Source organism: Haliotis asinina, chromosome 10 (assembly GCF_037392515.1).
Source record: "Haliotis asinina isolate JCU_RB_2024 chromosome 10, JCU_Hal_asi_v2, whole genome shotgun sequence".
NCBI classification, from domain to species: Eukaryota; Metazoa; Mollusca; class Gastropoda; order Lepetellida; family Haliotidae; genus Haliotis; species Haliotis asinina.
In genome coordinates, this window is record NC_090289.1 from 35601796 (window position 1) to 35627750 (window position 25955).

General features: G+C 39.2%; 3 protein-coding genes across 3 annotated transcripts in view; all 3 read right to left on the minus strand.

Moving 5' to 3' along the window:
* LOC137297648 (mannose-1-phosphate guanyltransferase alpha-A-like) overlaps positions 1–25955 on the minus strand; it is a 510132-nt gene that overhangs the window by 63366 nt on the left and 420811 nt on the right. The gene's annotated exons all lie outside the window — the stretch shown is intronic.
* On the minus strand, positions 2828–5686 carry LOC137298674 (uncharacterized). Its single transcript, XM_067830955.1, has 2 exons — positions 5629–5686; positions 2828–3924 (listed from the first exon to the last, which is right to left on the minus strand). Exons 1-2 carry the CDS (start codon positions 5684–5686, stop codon positions 2828–2830), a joined length of 1155 nt encoding a protein of 384 aa, XP_067687056.1.
* LOC137297638 (ubiquitin-conjugating enzyme E2-24 kDa-like) overlaps positions 10805–25955 on the minus strand; it is a 62695-nt gene continuing 47544 nt past the window's right edge. Inside the window, exons 5-6 of the mRNA XM_067829531.1 lie at positions 23818–23950; positions 10805–16673 (exon numbers count right to left, since the gene is read on the minus strand). Coding sequence (XP_067685632.1) covers positions 16428–16673; positions 23818–23950 — 379 coding nt within the window. The 3' untranslated portion in view covers positions 10805–16427. The remainder of the gene's footprint in view (positions 16674–23817; positions 23951–25955) is intronic.

Sequence of the window (25955 nt, forward strand, 5' to 3'; positions counted from 1 at the left end):
CACTCCAGTGATTTACAGCATGAGGATAGATCTATGTAACTGGGATACGATGACATGTGTCATCCGAGTCTGCGAGTCTGACCACCCGATCACAAGAGAGGCCTATCACGACAAGTATGGGTTACTGAAGAACAGTACTAACCCGATTCTTCGCGGGTCTTACAATCGTAACGGAATGGAATCGATCTTTGATCATGGTTTTTGTCTGTGATTGTCTTACGTGCCCCAACTTAGAATACCGGAATCTAGATGAATACGGACCTTAAAAACACTCACTCATTCACTCACTCACTCACTCAGACGATGGCTCATACATTTCTCACACTGTCATTGCCTTGGTCTCATATTTCAAGTCACAGGAGGCGTGACTACAAGAGTGAGTGAGTGAGTGAGTGAGTGAGTTTAGTTTCACGTCGCACTCAGCAATACTCCAGCTATATGTCGGCGGGCCAGACAATCCAATGATTAACAACATGAACTTCGTTCTACGCAATTTTTGCTACTGAAGACTCACCTAACCCGGATCTTCACAGGTCGACCAAAAGAGGTACCTCGGTACAGTGGGTCTCAGAAACTGTAGTTTGGACATGGATTTACAATTTGCTAAAATATCCAAACAACAATATACTTTATTTTTAACATGAAATATTTGTTTATTTATATAATTTTTTGCTATTAACAGAACAATAACTAAAAACACTAACGCATCGTGGCCACGCAGAAATCCATGCAGTAGAAAACATATGAAAGATTGTTTACATATTTTAATAACGTTATTATATACTTTTTAGGCAGTATCATTATTTTATTCAAATATTCAATTATTTACCATTATTAATTTGATTGATTTCTTTGTATTCTTTTTTTTATATTATATGTGTTAACTATAACTAAATATTGTGAAATATAACTTTTGTATTGCTTTTCCACTATACACTGTATGGTTAACGCATGGTCACAAATAACTGTGTCAGAGTTCATCCGGTGAGGATTTACACACTTATTATGTTACCATCGTGCCCATTTACACCCTCAGGATTTCAGGATTTAGTCGCATCTCTCTAGTCAATATCCATTTACTACGTAACAGTGGAGGATTGCATCAATCAACGCACACATAGTTCACTGACACACTTTCCAGTTGCATAGGGAAACAAATTACTGGCACCTTCGAACTGCCATAGTGTCCATTTTCACTAGTAGAGGGTTTAGAAACCTCTTTGTGTTGCCAGAGTGTCCATTTTCACTGGTAGAGGATTTCGAAGCCCCTTTGTGTTGTCAGAGTGTCCATTTTCACGAAGACAGGATAAAAGACAACTTTGTGTTACCGCAAACACCATTTTCCGTAGAAGAGGGTAGATAAGCATCTTTGTGTTACCTCAGTGTCCATTTTCACTAAGAGAGGATCTAAAAGCACCCTTGTGCTGCCAGTATGTCCATTTTGCTTAGCAGAGTATTTCAGGCATCGTGAGTTTGTGCCGCCACACTGTCTGTTTTCACTAGTTGAGGATTACAGGCACCTCTGTGCAACCACAGTGTCCATTTTCACAATCCGAGGATGTAGAAGCACCTTTGTGTCCCCACAGTCTCCGTTTTCACTAGTGGACGACTAGAAGCACCTCTGGGCTCCAACAGTGTCCATTTTCACTAGAAGAGAATCTATAGGCACTTTTGTGCTACACAGTGTCCATTTTCACTACTAGAGCATTACCGGCACCTCTATGCTACCACGGTGTCCATTTTCACAAGCAGAGCATCTCGAAGCACCTTTATGCTGCCACTGTGTGTCTATTTTCACCTGAGGAGGATTTAGAAGCACCCTTGTGCTGCTGAAATGTCTTTTTCCAGTGTCCATTTTCACTAGAACATGATTTAGAGGCACCTTTGTGTTGCCAGAGTGTCCATTTTCACGAGCAGATGATAACTTTGTGTTACCGCAAACACCATTTTCCGTAGAAGAGGGTATATAAGCATCTTTGTGTTACCTCAGTGTCCATTTTCACTAAGAGAGGATCTAAAAGCACCCTTGTGCTGCCAGTATGTCCATTTTGCTTAGCAGAGTATTTCAGGCACCGTGAGTTTGTGCCGCCACACTGTCTGTTTTCACTAGTTGAGGATTACAGGCACCTCTGTGCAACCACAGAGTCCATTTTCACAAGTAGAGGATGTAGAAGCACCTTTGTGTCCCCACAGTCTCCGTTTTCACTAGTGGACGACTAGAAGTACCTTTGTGCTTCTATAGTGTCTATTTTCACGAGCAGAGGATCTAGATGCACCTACGTCCTATCACAGTGTCTATTTTCCCCAGTAGAGGATTAAGAAACACCTTTGTGCTGCCACAGTGTCCATTTTCACTATTAAAGGTTTACACAAATCTTTTTCATGCAACAGTGTCCATTTTCACTATCAAAGAATTTACAGGTACTTTTGTGCTGCTGCAATGTCCATTTTAACATCGATCAACGTAGTTTGGATGTGAAGCCACAGTAACCAAACCGGCGACCACCCGATCGAGTTAGCCGCCTGTTAGCCGCTTCTTCGGACAGGCGTGGGTTGGTAAAGACCATTCCATACACGGATGTTCACAGGTCCCTGGATTTGAAGGAAGGTGTGAGTGAATGGCCTGGTAGGTTTCAACGCTAGTGAACAGTATTTCAGTTACACCACGGCATGTCAGCTTGTGAGAGGATGTTCACCACATTGGTGAATCCCTCAACCACTCAGATGGTGCTGACGGACCAAGGATCATTATCGAGGCGAGAGGGATTTAAACCCCGACCACAGGATCCTGGACACAAAGGTATTTGGATTTATCTTTTCTTTGTGTTTAAATATTTCTACCGAAACACTGACGCAAGCCAAATGAAATGGCATCCATAGGTCCTCTCCAGAAATATCTGTGTTGCAGGGCACGTCGGGCTGTGATGCGTGATGAAGGGTCTGTGTCCAGACACTTTCTCATCAAGGACAGTAGTTTGCTGTCGGTTCCCTTTAGAACACTATAGTCCGGTCCCTTCTCAAAAACGGAAGCTCTTATCCTTCGATCCGAATCTATTTCAAATGGATACTGTCCAGCTATGGCGCCGTAAAGAGTGACTCCCATGCTCCAGATGTCGAAGGATTTAATCCAATCGTCAGACGAAGCGCGAGTGTCGCCTCTGTGTATTTCCGGTGGTGCGTAGTAGGACGTAGAGCATGTCACGTGTCTTTCCTGTGGCGTTTGGTGTACCTCAAGATCTATTGCTCCACCAAAATCAATTATTTTCGCATTATTGCCAGGTCCGATGAGAATGTTTTCTGGCTTGATGTCCCTATGGACGATGTTCTTACTGTGCAAGTATTCAAGACCTGTCATCAGCTGCTTGGCAATTCCTTTCAGGTGCTTTTGTCTCCACGTAAGACTGAAATTTCGGATGAAATGTATCATGTCATATCCCTCAAAGTACTCCATGATCATAACCATCTTCATGTCGTATCGGAACAGGTCATATACTTTGAGGAAGCTTGGGTGATCAATGGAGCTCAAAATGTCATACTCGTTCAGCCAGGTGCGAACTGCAAAGCTGTCATCATTGGCCTTGTGCAGAGATACCTTAGCAGCGTAGATCACTCCTTCCTTCCTTACCCTATACACCAATCCCCACCCTCCCGAATTGATGATACTCTCGAAGTAGTAGCCCTTGATGGTGTGACCAACAAATGTCGGTGGCCCTACTGGTGCAAATGGATGAGACCCGGCATTGGCTGACGTTTCGACGTTGGTGGAACCAGCATAGGCTTCGACAGGCGACCCTTGATTGTTGTCCCTGGTCTCCTGGGTGGCGTTGATTCTCTTCTTGTCAGATGGCTTGAGATGTTCCCCCCAGAGCTCAGCAGCAGCATTGTGTGGGCCCGAAATGGTGGAAAGAGAAGTTGGTTGTGGACCTAGGGAAAGAAAGAATAGCTGGATGCTGTTACAAGGGGAGAAGGAAAGGATGGTTATGGTACACTGGTGCCAGGTAGGAGACACGGGGAGGAGCGACGAAGAGGAACATGCTGGAGGATCAGGGGAGGCAAAAATTGCTGGATATCATTCCAGCTGGATGAAGATAAGAAGGAAGAAATGGATGGTCATGCTACCCAGGTGACATGGAAGATAAATGGGGAGGGATGCATTAGCAGCACTTGATGTCGTGCGTTTCTAATGGTGGAAACGACCAAGAGGTGATGTAATTTCTCAGTACATATTGATGACATGCCACATGAGAGTTCATAATATAACAGGCTAGTGGTTGCGGGTGAGACAAGAGTTACCTTACTTCAAGATGGTCTGAGTAGGGGGTGATATCGTGATGTCATAAAGCGACATCACGAGGCGAGGAGGGGAGAGACAGGGAGAAAGATAAAGCAATAATTCTTATAAGGGCATACATTAAGGTTCAGTGATCGGTTCCGATAACAGTCACCACCACTATTTAACCTTTTCTCCTGAGAAGAGTTTAACGTTGTCGACACATTGGCCACCTTAACCTTTGCATTGTCGGTAGTGCTAGAGATTTGGACTTGAAACCTAATACATACTCGCCCGAATGATACAAATCTCTCTCTCTCTCTCTCTCTCTCTCTCTCTCTCTCTCTCTCTCTCTCTCTCTCTCTCTCTCTCGCTTTCTCTCTCTCTCTCTCTCTCTCTCTCTCTCTCATTTCATAAGAGTGGGCTTATGCTGGGAGTAAAAACGATAATACAAAACGGTTTCCTTGGCTGGCTAGTTCGTGTCTTTGCCATCTCGTATCGTGGTATCGATTTTTCGTCTAGTGTTATCGCATTATAGCTTTCTCGCACACCGTAATTTAAAGACGATAAAGCGACGTCCCTCCTCGGCCACCATACTTAAAGGAGACGAAGAGTTTTATTTCGTTTTTAACCTCTATTAACGTAAATAAACATGAAGATGAAGATGAAGGTTCCTGTCTACAACGGCCAACACTAGTGGCATAGGAGCTACATAAACTTTAAAATCTTATTATTAGACACCAAAAGAATCCAGATTATCGAAAATCCCTCTTCCCTCTTTTCGTGATTTGTTCCGCATTCTATAGCATCTGCCAGTGAACAATATGAAGGGAGTGAAGGGATTCACTTTATCCTTCTTTTATGTCTTGAAATGCTTTTAATGATTCAGTGGTATTTTAAGTTGGACATGTTCTCATTACACCAAAGGCATTGACGACGTGAATGAAATAAAAGACAATGATAAAGGCGGACATTAGGATCAGCTAAATGCAAATGGCGACAATAGACGAAAATTTACAAAGTATGATGACAAGATATGATAGCTGCAAAAGAGCAAAGGCTGCTAAACCCCAGAAATTGCATATTTAGAATAATGTAATATACAAATTGACTTGACATTTGGAGCGCAATAAGCAAAATTCCGGTCGAATGTCTAATATTTTACGCCTCTTCAAGCAGTATTTCATGAATATCTCGGAGGAAGAAAATTTCCAACACCTCTAGCTCAAATCAGGGTCGAACAGCGTATATTGTATGGCGAACACGTTTTAAAAGATTTAGCAAACCAACAATAAAACTGAAAAATTTAAGATATCAGCTAAATTTCACGTCCAATTCTTACTACATGTGTTTCTTACCGAACGTCCTGCCGACGGAAGAGTTGAAGAAGGTTTTCACGTGAAATAAATTTGCCATATTCACAAAGAAACGTCTTTGGAGAGGAAAGACGCCCGCCCCTGTCAATGAGATTGGCAGTCTATGACGTCATATGTTTATGACGTCACAATTAAGTACGATTGGTTTTAATCGTGACATGTGGAATTCTATTTTATTGTAATGACCCAGACTGGCCTGAAAATAACAGGTGTTGGTTTAAGTCGATTGTTGATAATCCACCAATCTTAAGGTGACTTACACGCGGATGAAATCACTGCTGATTTCATTCATTATGTACATGTTAATCAACGAAATGACCATGTTTACGTTCAGACCTCCCGTTATTGTAATTAAGTGAGGGTCACATAACAGGTACAAAGCATCACCGATGGTGTTCTCAGTATATTTGAGCGGCGGGGTAGCCCAGTGGTTAAAGCACTTGCTCGTAACGCCTAAGACCAGAGTTCGATTGCCCACATGGGTACAATGTGTGAAGCCTATATCTGGTGTCCACCGTCATGATATTGCTGGAATGCTTCTAAACCCATATTTACTCACTCATAGTATATATAGATTCACCACAACGACGGCACCAGTGACACGCCCTTTTGATGGCCGCAACATGATCAGATCAAATTGTATATAAATGATGCAATGCATGCCTGTGTGTTAACCAGTGACACGTATCAACGTATACCAACTCAGATTAAAACAAACCTGTCACAGACGAGCAACAATGAGAACAAAACACAGAAAAAGAAACAACAAATGCGGAGCATTAATATCAGTTTTATGCTTAAACATAAACACTCATGATTACACAGAAAACAGTACACCTTAACGCATCGAGCTTATGTTTTATTGGCTTCAGTTTAGCTTTACACTGCCTTTAGCAATATTCCTGCAATATAACGGGTTGGAACACCAGAAATAGGCTTCACTCATTGTACCCAGGTTGGAATCGAACCCGTGTCGACGAACGAACGCAGCTAGGCACCCCACCGCCCGTCAAGATTTCTGACCTTGTTGTTAAAATTCTGTTTAGGAATAGACGAGAACAAAACTCGTAAAATACTTTTATAGAAGCACAGTCTAAGTAAACTTAGTCACAGTGTTACTCGTTACACTCCACCACTTAGACTCATTATTGGAGTGTAAGGAAAAGTACTGAGGCTAAGTTTACTCAGACTGATTGAAGTGTAAAGGCAGTTATCATTAGATGCGATATATAAATATGCATTTTGGGCAGCATATGGAGACCTCGGAGCAAACACGATCTCATGAACTCCGAGCGAGACTAGGAGTGAGCGTTAAGTATTTCTTCGAACTCGCGTTTTGTCTGACATTCATGATGCTGAAATGAGTCAGCCCGGTTCCCTGGGTCTGTTGCGCCTGCGCTAACACGTTAGCGTAGACTGGGCGAGTGAGTGAGTGAGAATTGTTTTGCGCTATTTAATATTCCAGCAATATCCCCACTGGGGACACCAGAAAGAGGCTTCACACATTGTACCAAGGTGGGGAATCGAGCTCGGGTCTTCATCGTGGGATAACTCCAGAAAAGGAGGTACCATTGTTCCCTTTTTGAGGGGCGTAATTAGAGTGCGCAAAAAACTGACGCCGCTTTCAGCAGCATTTAACTATTACCAGCAGGGACTCCACCCATGTAGGGAATCGAACATGGGTCTTCCACGTGGTGAGCAAACGCATCAACCACAAGGTTGCTTTAATGGACCATATTTTTCGGATTGAGCTCACATCATATACAAAACGTTTAAGACAATCGTTGCAGTCAGGCGTTTCTCACTAATGGCTCTGGGGTAATTTAGTAGGTAAAGAGTTCACTCGTTAAGCCGAAGATCCGGGTTCGAGACCTCCCCTTCTCATGGACTGCAAGCAGTGACTGGAGAGGAAGCGATGACTTGGTTGTCACATGTCATCGCGTAGATCGATGCTCATGATATTGATCACTGGATTGTCTGGAGCTGATAGACCAAGAAACGTAACCAGGTTCAGTATGAGATTAGAACCAGTGGCCACTGAAGGATGCTTGTCCACGCAGTGAATTGTAACGAATTTGGACGACTGAATCACCCGTTCTCTCAATACACTATGACGACAAACATGCCAGTACATACTGGACGGCGGGGTGGCCTTGTGATTAAAGCGGTCACTCGTCGCGCCTAATTCCCGGGCTCGATTCCCCACATCGGTACAATGTGAAGCCGATTCCTGGTGTTCCCCGTCGTGATATTGCTGGAATATTGCTAAAAGCAGCGTAAATCTCACTCACTTTTATACAAATAAAAGATAAGACAGTACAGTGTACATCTTCAGATATTACAGCTTAGTACATGCTGTATGTTACAAAGACAAATGGTGATTTGATTACGTCGTCGTTGTGAAGATGAAGGGGTGTTATTGGAGTCAGTGGTTGATTATACAGTTCCAGCATCGTGTATGGCGCAGTAGGCAGTGACTGGGAAAAGGGACGTCGGTAAATGATCGCGTCGTGGCTCAGCCATTATGGAGATACGTGGGTTTGATATCAGTGAACGCTATGAAGAGAGGCATCTATGTGTATGTACATTTTCGATTCAATCACATCCAAATTAGCATCAATTGCATACGGTGTAATTAGAGTACGAGTCGAGCTGCCCTAGGCATCTGATATACAGAGGACTCAGTCTAAGTAAACTGAACTCATTGGTATATCTGGAAGTCATCCAGAACAGTGGCACTATATTGGTGATCTCTAATGATTCAGCCACGATTTGACAGAAACCATCCTCTTACCAAGTTTACAGTCAGGACAGACGGGATTACTTTTGGGAATCATTCATTCATTCATTTATTCGATCAATCATTTTTATTTCTTCATTTATTCATTTGATGAATTGAGAGTTTCAAAAAAAAAAAACCTCGGAAATAGAAAAAATGGGTTTTTTTCTCGCTTATCTCTACAATTTATGAATTTGATATGTGAAAGTGTGGAATATCTGTTAACTGGGTTCGGTTTAACTCCAACCTTTATGGTTGAAAAAAGGACTCTACTGGGGAGGTAAGTGCAGAAATGAGTGCAGGTCATGCCATATAGATGTATTTTAAGACGTTTCTGAATACGAGGTTTTTCTAAGGTTATCTGTTATCATACTCTTTTACATATCTCAACATATTTTTATGAAAGACAGACACGTAAGACAACAGACACGTCAACAGATGAGTCATATTCAACACAACAGAACAAGCACAAAACATCTTTGAGATGACCCCTTGTGCCTGTAGGCAGCACATGCATTTCATGCCTTATGTCTGTCGTCATACCTGGCTGAGAGACCAACTTGCTATTTATAGTTTGATCTATTATTTTCAGTTTTGCCCGACTATACGAGCCAACATGCTTTCCTGGATATCCTCGAAAGCATTCCTCGGAATGTCCAGTTAGGCGGAAATGGGTTATATCGACATATGCAGTTGTGTAAACTTTAGAGATAGAGAGTAACAGGGCAGTAAGTTTGGGTTTTTTTTTCAATTTCCGAAAATACTTTAATAACAAAGGTCATGCTAATATAATTTTGGCTAGTGTGTCACAGTTAGTTGTGTGAAAATCTTGAATTTCAGATATTATTCATCTGTGAACACCAGGGGTATAATTGGTCTTCGGCTACCTATTCCTGTCGTAAGAGACTAACGGGATCGGGTGGGGAGGCTCGCCGACTTGGTTGACATGGTCATCGTGTATCGTTTGCGTAGATCGACGCTCATGCTATTGACACTGGTTTGTCTCGTCCACACTCGATTACCTGCATAACCGCGGCCATACACTTGGAGATAATACGGAGCTCCGCGTGACACAACACACACAAGACCTCTCCTTTGCTTTTAAGTGTATCTGTATGTCTGCACAAGTGTTACGTTTCTTCGCGTGTGAACCACCAATCCTTTCCTCCGATCTGCCATCACGAGTAAATCTACCGATCATTTTAACAATGGGGTATATCTGTGGAACAGTGTGATTATTGACACGAAACAGATATGAAAGCGGTGGAAGGATAAGAGATGGTTTCAAATTGACGGTGTTCTCATTTCCCTTTCACAACTCATCGATGATGTGACGCGGTTATATGCTGCAGTGAGGATTGGGGTGGCCTAGTGGTTAAAACGTTGATAGTCACGACGGAGACCTGGGTTCAATTCCCCACATGGGACAAATGTATAAAGCTAATTTCTGGCAACCCCCACCTCTGATATAGCTTTAAGTGTTGTAAAACTACACTCATGTCCAGCATCTCAAATAAATTGAAAGTGTATTTTTTTCTAAAACTATCCTGCGTAACTTAGGAAAATGTTTAGTTCAGCCTCAATAAAAATGCCCATGTTCTCGCCCCATCCTCAAAAAGAAATCCCTTGTTAGAAGAAGCGGATTTGTAACGAGGTGCCGTTATGTCCAAAATGGTGACGGTTTTGCCAGGTGCCGTTTTGGCATCAACCCATTAGGTAGGTAGTATGATGTTTCGGACTGTTACTAGACAGCAGTTAGATTAATGTGGTGACAAGACAGAGCAGGTATTGTTCTATGTTGTGAATCAAAGGTTGAGCCAGTCAATGGGTCTGTCACTCGGAGACTGGGTGTGTAAGTAAGTGAGAAGTGGGCAAATTAAGCAATATTTCTGCAATATTAACTGACAACGAAAACGGGATTGGCAGTGCATTGGGCACCATAAGGAAATTCCTACAAGATCTCTGACATACCAACTTAACTTCTTAACCACACATGTATTTGAACCAGGTGTTGCTACATTTGGTAGATCTCTGTTCTGATATGGCACAGACTTAGCAGGCTGTTCTATCTCCATTCTGATATAAATACATGTATATATGTATCAGCAAATACTTTGATTCATAAACATGAGCGATTCTTCAACTTTACCTTAGGTGGTCAAAACAACGGAATTACTAAAATTACAGACAGCATATACCTCATGAAGAAAAGAGCAAATGTGCTTCCTAAAACAAACATCAACTAATAATTTAACCATCATCGTCCATATGCTGATTTGATTCTCCAGTCTCCATTGGTAACCAAAATACTGTCATAACACGCTTTGTCCATTCAAAACAGTCAGTACAATATGAAGTGACAAAACACAACAAAGGCGGTTAATAGCACATAGTTTATATCATTGATAAACCACATACATACATATACACATATATTTACATACACATGACAAACCATGTCGTTATTTGTTGAAAGAAGACTATACCCCTGACAGTATGCCATGAAGCAGATGTAGAGGCATTTCACAAGGCTCCGGGACTGTTCATTTCATCCTCAAGGGGTGGGGCTTTGGAAGGGGATATCACCTATAATATGATCTAGTCTGAAAAGAGGGGGAAAAATCACTTCTTCACCAAAATTATATAGCTAGATGATAGAAGGGACACTGGTGTATAATGGATGCCAATCTAATGTTAGAATGAGACAATGAAAAAAATACTTTCTTGAAAAAAAACAAACCAAAGAAGCAAAAAAACCCCCAACAAAACACCTAAAACAAAGAAATCCCCATTCTCTCCCCTTAGTATGAATCAAATAAATTTCAGGTTTGTAAAGCAGCTTTTCCATAAACTTACAGAAGTGAAACGGTATACCTCAGTGTAAGTAGAACCACAGTATTTTGCCTTCAGTTTGGTATATGGAAATTGCAATAAGAAAAAAACTGGTGTAACCTATTGCAATACAAAAATCAGTATTTTCTGTTTTTGTGCCATCATCTAATTAACCTTCTGAAACCTTTCCAAAAATGTCTAGATCATTTTGTCAAAATCTATGCATTTCTTTGCACAATTGTCCTGGAAATAAGTTCTCACTCTCCAAACAGAAGGCCCTGTACCACAATAAATACAGTACTGTGGCAAGAGAGTACCGTTTCACCCCTATAGACTTATTACCCTGAAAACGTGAAAGTGTGAATGACTGTGATGTAGTATGTCTTGGTAAATATACACACACAAGTGTCACTGAAGTCCAACATTCAAAGTGTCACTGTTATCTGACTTTGAGTTCAAACTTCTTCAAACTTTCCTGCACAAACAACATAACATCTTGAAACATCAGAGGCATTGAATGTATCATGCACACATGCACGTGATTACTGGACTGCCAAAACTTGTCGTTTCTCTCTCAATGCTACTAGAATATACTAAATGAGGTAGCAATTCACAGCTGAGACGAACTTATGTCAATAAATATTTCATAATTTTACAAACCAAGAATTACAAAATGTCCAACACCGGTTCGATCCACCATCATCAATGAGTGAAACAGGATGGCATGACGATCAAACATGGCATACTCCTTTCTTATTGTTTGGGGTCAAACAGAAGTCAAACATGATTAAAACTAAAAGTTGCAGTTTCATAATATTATCATAACGTATCATAATATTAAATGCAAAATCAGGCCTAAGATATTGGCAATGTAGGTGCACTGTTGATAAGTGAAGGACTAAAATGTAAACATACCAACTAATAGTGATAAGAACTAATATCATACACTGATGAAAATCTCAATTTTGTCACAAATAAATACAAATTATATCCATTACACAACTACCCACATTTTGTACTGTTCAAATTATCTCAACATTAACCAGTAAGTGTACAATGCTAATTACAATTAAATACATTTCTTACTGACGTAATATTCCCTGAAGCATCAATAGTTTAAATACATCTCGCATAGAACAAAAGAAAATACCAGAAAATGTAATCAAATGGAATATGGTACATTCAGGTTTAATTAATCCCTTGGGCAATCAATCAACGTTTGAAGCACTGGATGAAGCAATGGGCTGTATAGTCAACATGTATGCATGAAATCATCAGAATAGGAGCACAGGCTTGTGCTTAGACTGAAGGTCAAGGCTTTCACATGTTGGATTTAGCAATTTGAAAGCCATGCTTGGGGCGTAGAAATATTACAATCAACATCACTGATATGCATTATATTACAAAGACTCTGATACATAGTGATGTTATGATGAATGATTTAACAAAGTAATTCACTCTTTGCCCTAAAGGATGCAAGCTATGTAGTCCTTGTTTTTTCACGAAACAAAATAAATATTTTGAATGTCATTCTGTAATTTGAAGCCATAATGAAAATGGGCACTTTGACATGTGAGGAAACCAAGTAAAACAGAGCAACCAATTACGACTGACTTGTTTTGACAAAAGATTAAGATCAATGACAACGACGAAATCCAAACAAAATTGCAAATAATTGTGAGGTGGATGATTTGGAAAAATGCTCAATGCTAATTCTGAACTCAAAGACGTTACTTTTGTGAACAGCAATGCAGGTTCTCCTGCAACCAATTCATACAGTTCCTTAACGAATGGCAGCTGTCACAAAGATTATTTACAAGAGTGATCGGTATGTTCATCACTATAAAGAAACACCACTCATCATCTGCAACATCAAACATAAACCTGGTATTTCGGTGCTCGTGTTGAGTAGCAATTCCTGATCAATATCACTGAATTTATACAGCACATGCTGTTGTACTCGTGATTAACAGACAGAAACCTGAAATCAGCAAACCAAATAACCACTGGCCTATCAATGCAACCTGTAATAGTATAGTGCTTTATACTGGTGTGCATCACTGGATATTGGAAGATGAAAGGACGTGTGTGCTGTCAACGATGTCTTAGGATAAAACATCATTTTGAATAAAACAAGGAACCATAGCTCTGAAATGACAACGTAAACCCTTCCAAGTTGACATACCTTGAAAGGACATATTTGAAGGAAACATTAACACTAAAGTAACATTTTAGACATATGTATCATTCTGGTTGAAAATTAACTACATTGGAAGCTTTCAAAACCAATCGCTGGGACTAGAAAAATAATCCAGCTTAGACAGTGTGCCGGATTATAGAGCTGATGATAAATGTACAAGCCATTGATGGGACTGAGATTTTAAACCGGTGATGACAACTTGCCAGATTGGACAGATGCTGGTTTTGAAAGCTTCCACTGTATATAATCACTATGGTCAATATTGCCCTTGATCCAATCTCAGGATCCAGATTCAACCAATATGCCCAAGTGAGTAGCAATGTTTTAGATCACTCTGACGCAATGTTACTACAATATCACAGGGGGGACTTATATGAGTGCCTCAATTAATGTTTTAAGTTGAGTAATGAACATGGAACGGACTTCACTTATAATTCAAGTGCCCTTTGCTGTCTAACTGTGACAAAAAGTTATTTTGTTCAAAATTTTAAAAGTTATTTTGTTCAAAATTTTAAATAGATTTATTTCAGAGACATTTTACATTCAATTAGGTAAAACCAAAGTTGAAGTTTCTTGTTCTCTAACAGTCCTTTGTACTTTTCATCTTGACTAAACCATCACACTCAATTTAACATTACTTAACATAATTTGGCAAGAACGTTCAATGTGAAATTCTAAAATGGCATTTGCCTCACACTTAGTCCTACGTAACACTCTTTGAGCAGCTTGAGACAAATCCATGATGTGAATTACTGGACTTGTCGTTGCCCATGTATATCATGACAGATTATATACACAGATGCCATCGATGAAAATATATGTTTTTTGTCTTTGAATCCAAATTTTAATGAATTTTCTTCACATTTCATAGAATTTCTAGTGCAATCGTACTGAAGTTTGAGGATAATATGTGTGGATACTATAATAAAATTGTAAAGGTTGGCATCTCCTTATATATCATCACCTAGATTTCCGAAGCTCCCTTAGCACTAAGATAGTCTTAAGTACCATAGGGTAACATTAACTTAAGACTGTCTTAGCTTGAAGAGAGCTTCGAGAATCTAGTCCCAGGTTACAAATAATACCTGATTCTGTTACAGCCTTTCCATCACCTTTAAGGAAGGACTATCCATTTACTTAACACTTTTTTTTCTACTGGACAGAACAGTTGTGGCTACAGGGGTGACGAAACAGAAAATTCACAATACCATACATATCGCAATATCTTGAAACGATAAGATTCGAGTTGATATACATCACGATACACTACCTTATTTTCTCTAAAAATGCACATTTTGATTTCAGGTAACAGTTCAAATTTGATGTATCTGTCAGTTTTTAGTGAAAATTAACAATTTTAAGGTCAATGATAGGTATCAGGATACCAAAAAAAGTATCGATATATTCATCGTCCAATGAAGTATCACGTTTATCGATACTATGACATATATCGTCATAGCTCTAGTTTTGGCACTGAAGTTGTCCTTCAGCAAAAGATGCTAAGCTATGGAGCCTCCCAGTGCAACAAATGGAATTTCAAGCAGAAATCAATTCAACTTGGAACAAACTCAATACATTCACTGACTAAGTTTATACACACCTGACGGGACTATGTGCTACTGGTGTTGTCCCAAAATTACTTGCAATTGTCACGCTTGGTACATGGTACAAACTAGCCTCGAGAATAAAACAGATCAAATAATTCTGAAGTAACTTCATATGAAATATGATAGGATGAAAGACAGGCTATTTCTGCTGCTGCTTATACTGTGGATCTATGTTTGGATTAGATTGTGATGGTCTGGTTGAAGAACAATTTGGGATACACTATTAATGACACCAAGACCAACCACATCTAAGTGACTAGCGTTCAGGAAGGTTATCACCCACAAAGACTGCTCCTTGAAACAGTATTTTCAAAAATACTGTTCCCGACAAATTCCTTGTAACATACATGACATATTCATTTAAGAATCCTAACACCGTAAAAATACCCCTAGATACTATGAAGGGTAGAATATTTCAACATTTGTTAACGGATTTGAAAATACAAATAATTTTTACAACATGTACGTTGACATACAAGCATACCATCAGTATCATAGCACATTTAAGTCTCTTTTTATGGAATCCTGAGGCAAATATACAAAGGTCTTACCATTCACCAGTATGAAAGATTATGGTTAAACATTTCAAAGCCAACCATGAACTTCTAAACTGTTATCTTTCAACCAAAGAAACGGACATGTTAATCGAATACTTCAATATAACTTTGTTTCTAAAAGCGACGACAGAAGACATAGTTTGCAAAAACAAAACGCATAGACATTTTACAAGTGTGGATGAACTTAAACATGCTGAAATAGTTACCATGGTTACCAAGCTGAAACAGTTGGCATGGTAACCACGTTGAAATCGCCCATGGCTACCATGCCCAGGTGATCTGTACATGAGTAAAGTGCTTCACAAAGTCTGACTATGCAATCCTCAAACCTCATGGCAAGTTTAAACTCACCATCAGGTAAACAGAATCTTAGTGTTACAACATTCTTATGAGTTGTAGGTGATAAATCTATGACACTAATGTTCCAGAACAAATCCCCTCAGAGCTTCATCTTATCCTACCATAATTAATTGAATATTTTGGCAGTAATATCAGAAAAAGCTTTGTCTAAATGAACCAAATTGTACACTAAGTCCAGAAGGTGACTTCACGTCAGTCCAGGAGCGCACAGACTTTCCTTGAAGAAAAACAGTCCGGAGTGACCATGACACCTCTTGCTCTCTACTTTGATTGATGCGGGTAATTGGCACAATATATAGCCACTCTATTCACTCGCGAGAAGTATAACGGCTTCATGGGAAGTCACATTTACTGCACATTTTCCGCATTCAAAAGGTGCACTTCAGCATACATAACATCGACTCACAGTCATCAACCCAGGCAACTCAAACATCCAAGGAATTATTTTACGTGGCATAGCGTTTTGTCCACTGCCGTGCAATGCGGTCGTGCTCCTCACGGTTGTTGGTGTATTGTTGGGCAATGCTGCCGACAAGAGGATCGTTAGGGTTGCAGTCTGTTAACAAGGAACAAACAGACAGCAGGACTTTTGAAATGGTTAGTGCTGGACTCCAGTTGTCCTTGAGTATATCCAAGCATATGGTGCCTTGACTGTTTATGTTGCAATGGTAGATACGGGTACGGAATATCACCTGAAACAAACAACAGCTCTTTAGACATACAATATACATACATATTTTCCAATAAAAAAAAAAGACATATTTTACTTTTCTTTGTCAAATAAGAAGCTGATCTCACCTCAAAACTGAACAATATCGACATTTCCACACAGATGTGTCGCTCATGAAAACATATTTGATGAGATAAACATGTCATGAACCATGAAACAAATATGGTCTGTGAGTCAGTGAGTGAGTGACTTAAAGGGGCACTGATGCAAAGCAATTTCCGTGGACTGGGGTAAACTTTTGTTATTGTTTTTCTCCTGTAAGTACCCAGATGATATCCCAGAATTCGTGACTGGTTTGTGACCTCTGCTGCGCAGTCCGTATGCACAATTGAGAGTTTAATTATAGACAGATCAACTAAGGTGAAGTCATTTTTACTTCATTATAAATGTATTATGAAAACATACGAAACACTTTGAAGGGTAATCATCTGCCAATGGTAGAAATGGTACAAAAAAACATTAGGACGGAAAAATAAGGAAGTCAATATACGTCTCTATATTTTGTCTCATAACCCTAACTAGTTTATTGTCATATTTGTATGATTTTGAAAATTAATAAAAGAACACACGGTCTGCTTATGCTTATAGTAAATTTCTAACATGACAGCAACATTTATACATTGTATAGATTGCCAATGTGGATCCTATTTCAGACACATACACGATCTAGTGTGTGTTTTCTGTCATACAGATTCTGCTGAATGCTACAACAAATAAATTAAAACAAAATGCAAATAATGAACGTAAAACTGACTAATTTTATAGCAACAATGTCAGGCTACTACCTTGTTCAGCAATGTATCCGTCAATATCCACATAAAAGAAATCATATTCCATTCATCTGCAGCTGGTAAACAATGCTGCTCTGTGTCGTGTGTCTTACAACAATCTAATTTGCGAAAAAGTAACACATTGTTTCATGTCTTTCACATTGGTGAAAAACTGATAAACCTCTCATTGGTCACCCTTGATAGCACACCTGGCAATTCTTTGAAGGGAGGATGTTGTTTTTACTTCGCACTTTACAACAGGGTGTAGTCAGTCTAGATTAGTACATCTATACACACTGCCTTTTGACAAATCCGCTAGAAGATAAAAGTAATGTATCAGTCAGTGTGTAATCAGTTAATTCTTTGATCGATGTTTGTTTTTGTAACTCAGCTGATAAACCCTCTTCATCACTTACATGCACATATTACATAACATACAACACACTTGTGTGCCATTACAGACCTTAATTTATAATGTTGAGTATTTACTCCCGACAGGTGAATTGCCAAATGGGAACCTTCGTTGAGTAACTTAAGTGGTGTTACTACTAATTATACCTGTTATAAATTCATTAACTGACCATCCAGAGAATGATGACAAATAACACGTGGAGGTTTACACCATCAAACGTGAGTTATAGCAAGGAAGATGTAATCTCTGTGTCGCATGCAGCTTGAAAACACTAATGGGTCGAAACTGTTTTGAGGATACCAAAGGTACTTCGTTACATAAGGAATACATACAGGCATTTGCTGTGTACTTGGGTAAATAGGTGTAATAAGTCTTTTTTTTACGCAAGTAAATTTTCAGATTTCTCTACCAAAGGCAAAGTCATCTATTTTAGTTTACAAATTCAAATAAATCAACTGTGTGTTTTTATTATCATAAATAATAAACCAGGGTAGCTACCAAAATTTATGTATGATACTTGCTATCACAGCTGAACCAACACTCACAACTGTCTAAATATAAAGCTTTGCAATCTTTCGGACTGAAACAAATGGCTTGCTACTTGCCTGTAGACATCATATTTTCACGGAAAATGATTAAATATTGAGGTTAAAAACACAGAAATAGGATCAAATTGGATCAGTCACTAACCATCCAGGCATCAGAAAAAAAACTACACTGCTGGAATATTTTGTTACAACCAGACAAGGAATACCATGGATATTTTTAAATAATGGCATATACTGGGCATCCGGCCTCCTGACTGTTTAGGTGAAGAAATACTGCTAATATTGACAGGAGCCCACAGTCCCTTTGTCCGTCACGGTTGAGGGAGCGGGCGCTGACCAATCTGCAGTTTGGTTTCGTTATTAGACCGTTGGCAAGAAACATTATTCGCTCCACATCAGTGCCCCTTTAAAGAATAAATAAACTCACATTTTTTGTACTCTTTTAACCATTACATATGAAAGATTTGAGGTTAGTCTTAAGGAGAACACCAAATTCATTCTTTCAAAAATGCGTGGTTAATTGATACCGAGCGATTAAAATTTGCAAAAACATCGTCTGCTTCACTCTCACCCACCAAGCCTGTTAGTATTAAATCATATGGTTCGACACCTACCTCGCTTCCAAGATAGAAGATGTTATTTAGATTTGTTTTCGTCGAGCTAAAGAAATCAAAACTACTTACTAGCTGTGGTAAATGACTGATGACCAAAAGGAATTTGCTTGACATACTTGTACCATTTCTTTTTCGGAAGCAAGGTTGTGGTCGAAGTGACAATAATATTTTAAGTATCATCATATTGATACCCACCTCACTTCTAAGTGAAATTGGAAGTCCATCAATCAAATACATATTTTGCTTCCAGTAGAAAGAACTTTAGATTCTGTAACTTGGTGAAAACAATCGTATATAGCATGTGTTCTCAGACTGGTGAATGTTCGGGACAGGGTGCCACCATTTTTTTAAATTGTGGCGTCACGGTCTGAAGTAAGTTTGAGAATCAACTCATGGTTTGTTTTCATCAAGTTAAAAGATCAAAATTACTTCCTATTCGTAGTTAAATATGTTTCTGAATCATGACCAAAAAGATTTCGCATGACACTGTTTGTAATAGAACTACAAAAACGATTTATAACCATTATGACAAGCGATTTTGCAGAAACGTCTATGAAAATAAGTTGTATCTTGGAAAAGTAAAGCAGGTAACAAATTGCAGTAGATTGTGAAAGCATAGAGCTTTCATTTAACAAAACAAATGCCTATAAACAAGATAATCTACCCCCGGAAATGTAGATGAATACTACTGCAACCCACACAGGTATACCTCACATTAAGACACAGAGGCGTGCCCCTCTGATTGGTTGAAATTTCGTTCATGGGAGAGAATTGCGCACTGTCGTCAAAAAGGTGGATTAAATCTAGAAATAAGTATTTTTAATGATGGGGTTTCATTCATAATGATGTCAATAAATGATTAATGAATTTGTACTTCCCATGAGTATATGTGATCTTTTGAAGATTTGCTGTCACATCGGCAATATTGCAGCCATATTGTGACTATAATAATATATACACTGATAATAAATAGTTTGTTTCATAAGGCCTGTCTACAGAGGACAGTAAAACAATTAGGTTATCACTGACAGAAATTTAAGTCTAGCATGTAAACACTTAAACATTTACTACAATACATGATAATACAATACAAAAAATGAGCTATAGGTCACCAACAACTGAGGGTAGATTACCATGCTATGGTCAAAGGGGATTTACACTGTAATTGATACCTGCAAGGACCCTGCTTGATTTACATCATTCAAATGCTGGTAATTATTGTACAATTTAGCCACATGTTAAAAGAACACATACATGGTGTGTGAAACAGGGTATTCATAAAGCTTCTAAAATTTTCTTAAATTATCATTGAAGTTTCCTTAAGAATTCTTAAATTTAAGAAATATTCTCAGTTTCTTACACCAAACTAAAAAAAATCTTAGCTAAAAATCTTCTTACGACTTAAAATTAACATTCTTCCTAATGTGGACGTTTGTGTTTCCATGAGCCGCCATATTGGATAACTAGGAAATTTCTTAAAAAGTTATGCGTCCTCATGAGGTTTCTTTATGGTAAGAAGTAAACTAAGAACAAAATGACTTGTCGAAGTGTTTTCTTACAAGTTAAGAACGTCATTTTGGAGACCAAGAATTCTTAGTGGATTTAAGAATTGTTATCTCTTCAGAAAACGCTTAGAAGCTTCATGACTACCACCCCTGAAGTTCACACTACCACACAGATGTTGGTACAGGTGGTGTAGGACTCCACACCTGCCGTCTAAATATGACATATGATCTATTACAGCTACACAACGTGATGGTAATGAGACAGCATAGATCACCAATGCCTATGGCAGCCCTGTCATCCATCCAGAGAGTAATATCTCACTTCTTTCAAACACCATCTTTGATGGTGGTAAATAACCCCAATAATACACTCCAACTATACAGCCATCTTGAGCATATTTGATGGTGGTAAATAACCCCTATAATACACTCCAACTATACAGCCATTTTGAGCATATTTGATGGTGGTAAATAACCCCAATAATACACTCCAACTATACATCCATTTTGAGCATATTTGATGGTGGTAAATAACCCAAATAATACACTCCAACTATACAGCCATTTTGAGCATCCGATCTACATCCTGGGACAAAGATGAGGTGCAAGAGCTCCTACTTAACCTTGACTCTATAAGGAATCTTCCATGGTTGTAAATAACCCACATAATACACTCCTAAAATGCCATTTTGACCATCTGATCAACATCGTGAGACTAAGATGAGGTGCAAGAGCTCCTAGGTGTCCTCAACTATAAGAAACCTTCCATGTTGGTAAATAACCCAGACAATGCACTCTGACGGAACATCCACTTTGACCATCTGATCTACATCTTGAGATGAAGATGAGGTGCAAGAGCTCCTAGCTGGCCTTGACTCAAGCCATCATGCTGCAGGCTATTTGCTGATTGTAAATACAGTGTCATCAAACACAACACCACACACAGTATCTGATACCCCCACACAGAAAAACCCTGCAGCCTCGGTAAAACACTCAGTGTCAAGTCACAAAGTGTTGTTTCATAAACTATACAGTCTGATCCCATTATCCAACCGAGTAATCTAACAGCCCAGTCATAATAAAATCAAAGCTAATATTACACTCTACTACTGCCAGTGGCAACAGAACTGCTAACACTTCATAAACTATATCTGCAGACACATACACCTTTCATATACAGAGTACTGTCAGACAGCACAGTATTGTTGGTACTTACATTTGGATACAAGCTTCCAACAGAAAGTATTTGCAACAGAATCTTAAAAATGTTGGTATGTTTTGAATATACTTCGATAAGTCTATTTTTATCAGATTTGTTCATTATGAAACAATTATCATCTTCCTAGCAAAGCCTATCTTAGACAGATTATATTTTGCTAATGCTAATTGTTACTTTGTTACCTCCTTTGACTAAAGGTCAGGGTCCAAACCTATACACAGATGGGGTGTGGCCTCCTTGTCTTTTGATACAAATCAATCCAGTATACAAGTGCATTCTGGTGAAATATCACAAAATTGACTTAACAGTTCAAGCTGATATTAAGTCATAGTATGTAGAAGTATGTTATTAAGATTCACAGCAAAAGGTATGGATGCAGAGAGCCTACAAAACATACATTTTGAAAACATATTCCTCATTTTCAATTTCGGATTTAAATGTTTCATTCGGGCTTTCATATTTCAAGCAGGCTGGGGGAAATCCTCTCAACTACATGATCCCCTGCTGTGCAGTGCTTGGGGTGTACACTTATCTGATGCTGATATTTCTTTGCTGAAAATTTTATATTAAGAAAATAAGAAAAATTTGAAGTTACAAATCAAATTAATCTCTTTAATTGTAGAAATGTGTAGTGAAAGGGGTTGTTGGACACTTACAATAACACATGTTTATTCTAGGACTCCAAGGTTAACCTTTGACATCCCCAGGGTCTTGCCAGGCACCCTATACTGCTGAGGAGTAGCCAATGGGAAAGGAATGGGAAACTCATTGGATTTTGGAAGTTTGGATCCCAGCCTTTAAGCCTAATTAATGTCAGTCAAGCATCTTTCTTTCCAGAATGTCCCAAACTACTACAGTCTGTTAACTATTATCAAGCTGAAAAAATCTATTGTCGTCAAACATATGCTAAGAGATGAATGGATTCTGGAGTTTCGTTTAATTTTAGTATTTTTCATGTTCAGTCACCATTTATAATGTGCTGAGATATTTTTTTATGAAAAGACTGTTTATGAAAAGACTTGTCATTTAGGAATGCTTAATTGCAAACATAAAAATTCTACTGTTGTTTTTAAAATAATCGCACACTTTACATCCCCTCTGTTGGGGTGTGAAGAGACGCTGTGCAGTAATTTGGTCACCTGTTTCTGGCCACTGATGACTGACTGACTGACTGACTGACTGACTGACTGACTGAGTGTGTTTGTTTAGTTTTACGCTGCACTCAACAATATTCCAGCTACATGGCAGTGATCTGTAAATAATCGAGTCTGGACCAGACAATCCAGTGATCAACAGCATGAGCATCAATCATCATTTGGGAACCAATGACATGTGTCAACAAAGTCAGTGAGTCTGACCACCCAATCCTGTTTGTTTCCTCTTACGACAAGCAGAGTCACCCTTTATGGCAAGCATGGGTTGCTGGAAGCGTATTCTACCCTGGACCATCATGGGTCCCCAAAAATAAGGAAGAACAAATAATGAAATAATTGAGCATTATTATGGTCATACAAAATAAGGAGGGGGGTTAGCAGCCTTGTGGGTAAAGGCCCAATATGTGAAGTTCATTTCCGGTGTCCCCCCACTGCTGGAATACTGCTAAATGCAGGGCAAAACTAAGCTCGCTCACTACCTCTACATCACTGCCTGCACCTATTTCTACATCACTGCCCTCAACTACCTCTACATCACTGCCCTCAACTACCTCTACATCACTGTCTGCACCTACCTCTTCATCCCTGTCAACAACTGCCTCTAAATTATTGTCTGCAACTATCTATACGTCACTGTCTGCAAGTACCTCTACATCGCTGCCTGCAACCACCTCCACATGTTAGGCAAGAGGACACCTTAACTGAGAAAAATCCTATGGCTATGTATGGCTTCTGACAGTTCACTAGAATTGTTTTCATTTCCCAGCCCCCACAAAAGCCTAAGGTTCTACATGATTAAGAGATACATGCACTATTTTTCAAAGCACATCTGTGATCATGTCAGAAGCTGGTCGATACTCAGTTGTGCAGTTGTGGTGACGTACCTTTGGTGGCTTGAATGGATAGTCCTGAGTGAAATGTATATCAAGGAAGAAGACGCCACCCTCATAAACTGACCCCTTGGGTCCCAGGATAGTGGACACCCACTCATACAGGTTGTCTCCCTTTGGCCCAGCACTGCAACAGAAAATCAACATGAGGTTCCGCAGTTCAAAACCATCACATATCATTATATCATTCCATTCCAGCTTCAGTAACATGGCCAACAACATTTTTACATGGCATGTATACAAATGGGTGGTTGAACAATTGAAAAAAAGGTTTCATACTGAGGTTACTTCAAGTCTCTAAATATGTCTTGGCTGGGTCATTGTTGGATGTCAGAATGTTCTGGAACATTGTATCGGACCAACATATTAATGACAAGCAAATCTCTTCAAGGATTGTGCTCAGCTGACAAATGCACAAATGACATGACCTCTTGGGCGTGAACTGAAGAGTATTGATGACGCAGCTAGAATCACTCACTTACTCAGTGTGTGACCTCTAACCTCCCCACATTCACCGAGTTGGTTAACCTGTGTCAGCAATGTATAATAGTTCTCATTATTCAAATGCAATTTATCTGTCACTATTAATCATGCAATTATGAGTCTTTAGCTAGCAAAAGTCAGTTTCAGTGATATTTGGCCCACTGGATACTGTCCAAACGATATGCCATCAAAACTGACAAATGTTTTATGCAGGAATGCCCATAAAGCAAAATGGGGTCAAAATAATCAATAAGGAAGTCATCTGAAAAACAAACGCACTTTAAGGATAAAGACTGTTGGCCTGACAACTGAATATTACCAGGCCTAAAACACTGGCTTTGTGGTCTCCTACAACTAATAAATACAAAAACCAAACCAGTTCATCAAAATGTCAACACCCTTCGCAGGCAGCCGTCTGTCAACATTTCCCCTCCATAATTTTTATGTTCCTCACCAAACTTCCGCAATAAACCTTTTCTCTATTTTACAGAAGGCAACTGCTGATGGCTCTCTATAATTCACTTGCGACAACTAATTGCACGGAAAGGGCAGGATGATAATCAAAGTGGACTGATGACAAATCAAATCAATACGTCCATGGTTTTTATTCATTACGATTGCTACATATCACTGAAGCAGCACTTATAGCCACCCGCCCCAGATTACGCCATCTGTTATTGATCCTATCTGGGCTCAGTTCAACTTACTTAAATGCTGTTGAACAAAGAAGGGTTCATAAACACTTCATAATGACAATATTTACTTTAACAACTGGGCATTAATGATGATATTAACTGGAGCTGTTTGTGGAGATTTAAAAGACTGTCTCTGGATAAATCAGAACAAAACACTCCAGTAATGAGTAAAGAATTACTGGTTGCTCTTGTGATAAAAGATACAAGATAACCTGTAATTCAAGAAGTATGCAGTGAATTATATTTTTATTTCAGCCTTTTGTTCAGATTTTAGTCAGTTCAAAAACTTTATTCACTACTGGTTGTTGCTAACCCTCAACTGCACAGAGAAAATTGGATTTGTTCAAATTTAGAAGGGAAAAACAAAGAAACAACGCTTGAAGCATCTTCAGGTGAATTGTTGTTTCATAAATAGAGAAAAATATACAGATGATCTTGAGCCAAATATACAGTGGTATAATACCATACTAGGCACACAAACCAAGACTTGATAATGCGAGCACAATGGTACAATGGCGTATTAACTAGGCTCTCCCTGAACATACCTGTAGAATCACAATATCACAATATGTACTGACTACTCAATTCCCAATGTTATTATAACCACTGTCTCTTCCTCATTATCCCACAGGGTCCACATGTGACACTTCAATGTTGTCAAAAGAGCATGAAAAGTGACTGAGTGAAAAGACCTTGAATGAGTGAGTTTAGTTTAACACCACCATAAGCAACATTCCAGCAAGATCATGGCAGGATGGCTTCACACACTGCATGTGGGGAATCAAACCCAGGGGTGACTATGCTTGTCGTAAGAGGCGACTAACGGGATCGGGTGGTCAGACTAGCTGACTTGGTTGACACATGTCATCGGTTCCCCATTGCGCAGATCGATGCTCATGTTGTTGATCACTGGATTGTCTGGTCCAGACTCGATTATTTACAGACCGTCGCCAT